This window comes from Zingiber officinale, chromosome 1A (assembly GCF_018446385.1).
Source record: "Zingiber officinale cultivar Zhangliang chromosome 1A, Zo_v1.1, whole genome shotgun sequence".
In the NCBI taxonomy this organism is placed as follows: domain Eukaryota; kingdom Viridiplantae; phylum Streptophyta; class Magnoliopsida; order Zingiberales; family Zingiberaceae; genus Zingiber; species Zingiber officinale.
In genome coordinates, this window is record NC_055987.1 from 99,087,820 (window position 1) to 99,096,544 (window position 8,725).

Genomic DNA, 8,725 nt, shown 5'->3' on the forward strand with positions numbered 1-8,725 from the left:
AATTAAAATGATTATAGTTAATTTTTTTATATTATAATAGCTAAGAACCTTGGAGTAAGGAGTACTTGTAATACAAAACATTTGACGATGTGCCATTTTAATTTATTTTTAAAATGTCTTTTGATAATTTATATAATTTAAAAACCTTATTGATTTTTTACCTTATAATTTATCAAATCTTTAGTAAAATAAATAAAGTTTTTAACCACCTCCATCTTGGATGGTCAGCTATAACTAACTAACTTTAATATTTTTATATTAAATGATTCTTTATCAAAATTATTTAAATTAAACAAAATTATTTTAATTTATTTAAAACTAATTTAATATTATTATAACAGTCAGATCATAATTGTTACAATAATAAAAATTATCATAATAAATTTTGATAAAGAATATTTAAACATGATGTTATTGTAGCATTTATGATGGCGGATGTAGAGAAGACATACTTGAACAAAATTCAACTCTCCCAAGCCAGCCCAGTAATTGAGTTGGGCCGATAATATGCCTTTATCACTGGTATAATGATCAAAAGATCGATTTTCAAAAAATATCTATGAAATACTCAAACAATGGACAGTGATCATCAGAAGAAGATTGAATTGACTGCCCTGGTTTTAACTTTTACAAAACACTCAGCCAAAAGAGCTGTGGTGCAATCACACAAAAGCCTTCATTTAATTCTGCTCGAGTTACCTCTACAAAATCTCACCAATCCCCCCTCAATCAAAGAACATCCAAATGGCCATTCTAAAACCCTAACACCTCATTTTCATGGATATAGTTTATGCACCAGTGGTTGTCTCCAAGCTTCCCTTAATCATGGCATCCAGTATTGCTGCAAAATACAACAACCATACATATATATATAAATATATATTTACCATCAGTAACTACAGATATAGTAAAGTTTCATCATTATGAACAGGTGAAATGATCCTAGAAGACAGGGTGGGCAGCATTGGTGCGTCACTATCTGTTCTTGATAGAGCCACACAAAAGTTTGAAGCTCGGAGAGCCCTGAATTAACTGGCGAGTGCTTTTCGTTGATGGCGAAGTCAATTGAGCAGGCAGGCTGGGGACCGGCCCTTATTGAAGTTTTTTTTTTTTTTAATATTCATGAAGTGTCGTCTGATCTTGGCCATGAAAGTGATAAGGAATCAAAATGTCTCTCTCGGCAAGCAAACAACATCAGGATTTTTTTTATTGCAGTTGATGCAGTTTCATGCTTGAATCGTGATGATGTTTTGAGCAAAATTTACAGGCTTGCTGTGGATGTTCTTGAGTTTGAATGGAGATAATGTAATATTCAATCTAGTTTCATGATCAAAGGAGTACTAGGAGAGGGCGGTCTCCTTGCCGGAGGAGTCTCGTGGCCGGAAAAGCCCGAGAAGGGGAGAAAATGGCACATGATCATCTCCGGCGAAAGCACTGATGCATCAGTAACGCGAAACGACGGGAAGGGATCTTACCTGTCCGACGAGATGTCCGAGGCGCCGGCGGTCTTCCTCGTCGCCGCAGCTCTCCACGATGCAGTTGTCGAAGATGTGGGTGGTCTTGGGGTTGGGGCCGTGCGAGATCACGCAGGTGTAGTCCTCCGACCGCTCCATCTCGCTGACCGAAATGCTCCGGGGCGAGAAGGTTTCCCGCGCCGGGGATTCGGTCCCCAGGGACGACCTCAGGGCGGGGGAGAACAAGGCCAATTTGGAGTCCTTGTTCTTGACGCCGAACTCGATGGGCGAGGCAGGCAACTCCATGGGAGGAGGGGGAACCTGGACCTTCAACTGCGACCCGAACACGATCATCCTCCTCCGCGGTGGAGCGTCCGAAGACTCCTCGAGCTTATCGTCGACGGCGAGAGCGTCGAGAATGCCGAGGCCCGTCGGCTCCGAACCGCCATTTTCGAAAGACGGCTTCTTGGGCTTAGGCCTGTCGGAGACGGAGAGGGCGCCCAAGGAACAGAGGTGCTTGGTCTCGAGAATGGAGGTAGGGCTCATGGAGGACTCGTGGTCTGAGAATCCCTTACAGGAGAAGCTCCTGAAGAGCCTCGGAGAAGGGAAGAGGGACAAAGGCGAGGGCTTGCTTTGGATGCTTCCGCCATTAACAGAAAAAGAAGAAGAGGAAGATTGCTTCTCAGACATCAAGCTTCCTTGTTTCCTAGCAACTGGCCTCGATTTCTTCCTCAGCATAATAATCTCTCGTTCCTGAAACAGAAACAAGACCAGAAAAATCATGCAAGAAACCGAAACGGAAATGATTCTTCTGCCCTTTTTATACAAGAACCAAAAATAAATAGAAAAATATCCAAAAACAGAAAGATTGTTCCAGACCTGGCCGTCCTCAGTTCGTCAGCGAACACCTCCAACGCAGAACCAGCAAGAACCCTAAAAATCCGATCTTGAAGTAGGAAAACACACACACACAAAAAGGACGAGCCTTTTCTGCAAGAAGGAGCTCCAGAGCCGGTCGCTCTTCTTAAAAACAGGTAGGGGAGCGCGGCGGGAGGTGCGACTCGGGATCACGCAGCCATGACACAGCAAAGAAGAAGAGGAGAAGAGAAGAGAAGAGAAAAGGCTTGAGGATTGCAACAATGACCATTTCTGGCAACATCAGACTACTTTTATAGCTTTTTGTTTTTCTACTCTGCCTTATCTCTTTACTTTTTTTTTTCCCCCGTTCCTTCCCTGTTCTTCTTTCGTTTTTGTTTTTGGCTGGCCTACTGTTTCTGTGACAATTACTCGTGAAAGAGAGGGAGAGAGAGAGGAATAATTAGGGAGAGAGGGAGAGAGGACTAGGAGGATGGCACTGAGCGTTTAATCTGTGGCGAGTACGGCGGGGTTAAATTTTCGCTGTGGAGACGAGTACGGATGAACAGGGGTGGCTCAGGCGTTCAGGGAGCGAGGGAACAGAGCAGGGGAAGGGTTTTGTCTTCGCTTGATTGATGAGCCATTATTTGTTACAGAAGTTTCAAGGATAATGATGATTTAAATTTTGTTGTTTTCGTTTTTCAATTTTTCCCAAAAAAAATATATCGTAAAATGGAAGGTCTTATTTAGAGTTTTGAATTAAAAAAATATAGTAATCATTAAATAACTGGTATAATAATTTTTAATTTATTAGAGTGATTTTCATTAAATTGATAAAAAAAATATATATAAAATTATATCTTTGACAAAGTTGAATAAATTTATTTTAACATATAGGAAATTCTCTACTAACTGTAGCAATGTTGGAATTAGGGATGATCATAGATTGGGTTGGTTCGATTATTAAAGTAAAAAATTATCCGGTCCTATTAGATCAGATAATGTAATATTAGGACTTACATCCAGTCCTATATCTGGTAGTTCTTATGTATCAGATATCCGACGAGTTATTTGAATTTCCGACCCTATATTCAATGAAATATAAAATATAAATATAAGTACAATAAAAAAAATATTTTAAAATGATAATAGACATTACTCATTATATGTTGTAGCAGCTAATCAGAAATAACTACTATATAACATGTAGCAATTTATCGGTAGTAGCTACTACAATATGTAATAGTTTATCAACAGTAATTGCTACAAGTAGGGGTGATCGCGGATCGGATTGATTCAATTATTGGGATAAAAAACTATCCAGTTCTATTAGATCAGATAATGTAATATCAGAACTCTACATCTGGTCCTATATCTGATGGATTATTTTTTTTCGATTCTATTCGGATTAATATAAGTGGATTAGTTGAGTTAGCGGGTTGATTGTTCACCTTAGTTGGAATAAAAATTGGATATGAGAAATGTCAAAAGAATAGTTTTAATTTAATTATATATATTTTTAAATAATATTAAAGTAAAATTTTAAAATATTTTTGACTAAAGAAAAGTCCATCGTGCTAAAATACTATTGGACAAAATTTCAAGTTATGATAAATAATTTTTATGAAGGTGCTAATTTTTGTCCAATATGGTTGTATTCTTTATTTTTTTGTCATCTTCTGAGAGGATAGGAATTAGGACTTCCAACAGCTATTGATATTAAACACCTCTTCTTTTTAAAAATAATTAAAAAAAGTAATTAAAGATTTGACGTTTGGGGTACTTTGCCTGGTGAACCTTTTTAAATCAGCTTACCTGTTTACCATTTACCACGAGACAAAGCCAAAATAAGAGGGGGGCTTGTTGGCATTTCCACCTACATTGAATTCTGTACATTTTAGGACAATCTAATTTTCCAATAAAAAAAAATCATTATCTGTTTTCATATCAAAATAATCTCAAATTTTATTTTATTTTATTTTCACACAATTTCAAAAATTCTACATTGTTTTTAGGAGTTATAATTTGAGAACATTTTTTTAAAAAGGCAAAAGTGAAAAGTGAAAAGTGAAAACTGAAAAGTGAAAAGGAGTTTTTTTTTCCAAATCACTAAAGAAGAGTCTTCCTTTAATTTCCTTTTAATAAAAGATAAAATTACCCCACTCTCCTTTAATATTATTCAATGCTATCATATTCCATCTAAATCTCAAGTCAACTGGGCAATTATAACATATACGATTTTATAGTTACTAGACTTTCAAACTGTAGTAATTAGGATTTTATAACTACTAAAATGTGCCTAATCGATTTATAAATTAGATAAAAAATTTAGACATAAAATAATAATACTGATACGTATTAAGCGACAATTAAATAATTATACATGATAAATTTAATTAATCTTATTAATTATCTTTGAGAATAATCGATTTGATCTTATGAAAATTTTTCATCTGTCATTAGGGTAAATTAGGATTCACGCACGACGATCAATTCAAAAGTCCAACATCCTTTAGTTGTACATCTCATTTAGAAAAATAATTTTTATAAATACGAACTATAAATATCTAGATGATAATTTACATGTTCTATCGTGACATCATATCTCATAGACATACAAAAAAATCCCCGGGGCTATGATTATATAATAGCATGAGACATCCTTATGATTTGGAAAACAAGTCTTGATTTTTGCCCTTTTAAAAAAATATATCGTGATGAGTAGATATTTAAATACTCATATTTAAGTGGATTGAAGTGAATAATCCTAGAGTTGATAAGAAAGACCCGCCTATTGCAATGGACGGCTGAGATTCCAGATCCTCGACTCGATGCGTCCCCATCCCACCGTACTTTCGCGTGTCTCCTCTCGCAAAACCACTGCCTAGTCTTACTTGGCACCTGGAAGTGGAGAATCCTGGCGCTCCATTTGAGTCGAGTCGCATCCGACCGTACGCGTGTCCACCCTCTCGAACTTAGTTCCGCTGCAAAGACCACTACAGCACAGAACTAACGCCTCGCGTCAGAACTGGACACGCGGCAAACGTGAAACCATTTAATAAAATATAAGCAACTCTCCATCTACAACGAATTTAATTAGATTATAACCTTTTGTTCTATTTAATTTAATGGGAAAAGACCTAATTGGTTTTGTGTGTGTTGGGCACAATTATGATTTGGTCGCTGGCCTCAATTATTGGTAGTATTGGAATTGAATTTTTTTATTAAAATAATAAATTTAGCTTCTAGGAATTGGCATCCTAATGTTTAAACTAATAATAATAATAATAATAATAATAATAATCTTATCTTTTTATTACAAATTTAAATTTTTTTAATTAATTTGATGAAGTTTAAAATAAAATTATGTTAATATTTTATTTGATTGTTTTTTATATAAAAATATGTATTATTATGATTCTTTTTAATCTCATATTTTATAATTGGCATTGTGAACAAAGAAATCTTTATAAATATTTTAGGTGTCGATATTAAAAAGTATATTTTTTTCAAACTTTTGACTAAGATCAAATATAGTATCTATTCTTATTAATTTAATATTTAATATAAAAATTAAATTAATTTTTCTAATAAAAAGTTTTGTACTGATTGATATATATATATATATATATATATATATATATATATATATATATATATATATATATATATATATATATATATATATATATATATATGTCCATGTCCTGATGACTAGTATTTTATTATTTTTCTAAGGTGTGTAACTTAACTATTTAGATTATTTAACAAGTTTTTGACACAAAATACAATCTATTTATGATATGGTATGTTAAGATAAAATATCATTAAACTCCTAATGGGTTAAGGGTGGGTGCTAATGGTTAATTATTTTAATAATAGTTTTTAAGAAATAATAAATTCATATGATTTTCCTGTGGACTCTTGGAAATGAAAAAATAATAACTTGAAAAGGAATATAATTATTTTTTTTTAATTGATTGATATGTTTAGGAGAATATTTTAATTAAATAGTTTTAAAAAATTCCAAAAAATTCTATTTACTCGATGAGAAGTAAATACTAAGACTAAACAAAAAGTACAAATGATTTTATCATTCTTTCTCTCATTTTAAATAAATTATAAATATATTTTTTAGTCTCCATATGTTACTAGTTAATTAGAGAGTGATAGATATATTACAATAGAGTAAGGAATTAATTTTCAATAAGCATATATCCTCATAGGAAAAAATTCTTCTTACCATCTAATACTTGACAATCTATTATAAATTGATCATATTATTTATCTTTCTTCTTTATAATTTAAGGATAAATTATAAAAGACGCCTAAAATAAATATAATCTATCATAATTATATTTTTAATGATATTTTTCATTAAAAATAAATAAAAAAAGATTGTCATTGTCAATTATAATTTGCTTGAGGTTTGACAAGCCAAGTGATGACTTCATCGAGTGATCATTTCCAAGTGGAGCTTTTTTAATGATAGTTTAGTCTTCAGGATTAGGTGAGTTACGATGACAACATAAAGCAATATAAAGTAATTAATGCTTTAATTTAAATCAAACAACAGGAAGAAGCTTTCAATATTTAATAAAATAAAATAGATAAATCTCACTTTTTTAATTGAGCACTTGTGTGTTTAGTTTATATTTTTTTTTTAAATTTATTTTTATTATATATAATAATAATAATAATAAATCAACAATGAAAAACAATGGACTAGCTATTTGATAATTTTTTTCCCTTAAAATGTAATAAAAGGTGGACCACCCCCAATGAATTTATATTGTTAGTTTCACGATTATTTATAAGGAGATAAATTAAAAATATATAATTGATCATTACACGATAGATATTTTTTCAATTTTATCAAAATTAGATCCCTTATCTATTACAGTAATATTTACTCATAGTAACCAATTCAATTGTGCCCGATATCATAATATTTTTTCATCTGCATTCAAGAACTAAAATGATAAAGTCACTCTCTATCTCAGATCAAAAGTTTGTTACCTATTGGATTGGATTGGAATGTAGTTAATAAAGTATTAAATCCAAAAATTAAGAAAAAAAAATAAAGCTAGCAAATCCCGTAATTTGATCAATATAATCATGCTTAAGAGTAAAGTATAACTTTAAATGGTGTGATCATTATAAGCTTTTGATACACTTGTGCTACCTCAATGATTTCATGCTAACAATAAAATAATAATAATAATAATAATAATAATAATAATAATAAAATGGGAAGGAATCAAAGTTTTTTTTTTTTTTTGTCCTTTTCACTTTGATTAACACAATTTAATTAATTAAATTGGCCCCATGATGATATGTAATTGTGGTCGTAATAAGAAATCAATACTTGGACGTCAACATGGTCCACTAGAATGATTGATTGCTTTTGCTTAGTGCATAATTATATAAAACAATAAAAAGCACTAAATTTGATAATTAGTTGTTGAATAAATTGGGATGAAATAATTTGAAATAGGACTCTCCATGTCCATGTCATGAATAATTTTTTTATTTTAAATATAAAAGCATTATTTTAAATTAGTCACATCATTCATGTGTATTTATATGCTTATTTTATATGTTTTTTCTCCAATATGTGGTGGTCAAAAGTGACACATTTATATTTTGTCAAATATTTCTAGAATAAAAAAATATTATTTTATTTTTAAATATAGACAAGGATATAATAAAAGATTAAGTCTAATAGTAGAGTAGAATCTATTTATTGGGATAAATTTTTTGATTGTTATTATTGTTAATGAATTAATTCCCTTTCAATGATGTTTAAGAATTGTTAAGGTGAACCAATTACTAATTTGACGTCTTCATCTATATTGACCTTAAATTTACCTAATTAACTTTGGAAGGCACTTAATCCTTTAAACACTCCATTTAAGGAAATAGGAGAAGCTTGTTGTGTTGCTTGAGTTATACATAAAATTTAAAGAATCCAAGCAAGTGGATGCAATTTATATGATTCAATTCAGCTGTTAAAATCATGAGAGATTTGTTGTTGTCATTTTTGATTTTTTTTTCTTTATTGTTTTTTATTTCAAAATAAACAATATAATTTTTAGCTCTTTTGTCTTTCATGATTTGCTTACATGCAAAGAAGAATTTAAGGTTAGTCTAGTCGATTGATCTTTGTTACAATTGAATATAAATCATGAGAAAGATGATGGATCAAAAACCATAATATTATCACCATAAATTAGTTACCAATACTTAAAAATTGATCTAGAACGAAGATTGTTTATGTATTGTAAAACTCAAGGTGCATTAGTTAATCCAGGAAAGGATTATACATTTGTTAGGACCCGTACGAGCTAGCAAAGGGGTAGCTCTGATCGTTTCTCATCTTGATCTCGTGCTCGTCGTTTAAATGTACAACAGAA

The 8,725-nt window shown here is 31.5% G+C and overlaps 1 protein-coding gene across 2 annotated transcripts; it reads right to left on the reverse strand.

Annotated features, from left to right (window-relative positions):
- Positions 1–583: 583 nt before the first annotated feature.
- Positions 584–2,875, reverse strand: LOC122027408 (FCS-Like Zinc finger 8-like). 2 transcript variants are annotated; one of them, XM_042586369.1, is made up of 3 exons: positions 2,334–2,800; positions 1,476–2,207; positions 584–841 (listed from the first exon to the last, which is right to left on the reverse strand). In XM_042586369.1, exons 2-3 carry the CDS (start codon positions 2,190–2,192, stop codon positions 824–826), a joined length of 735 nt encoding a protein of 244 aa, XP_042442303.1. In that variant the 5' UTR covers positions 2,193–2,207; positions 2,334–2,800; the 3' UTR covers positions 584–823. The 2 variants fall into 2 exon arrangements, with proteins under 2 accessions (XP_042442303.1, XP_042442295.1); XM_042586361.1 differs by lacking the exon at positions 584–841 and having other exon boundaries at positions 1,060–2,207; positions 2,334–2,875.
- Positions 2,876–8,725: the final 5,850 nt, after the last annotated feature.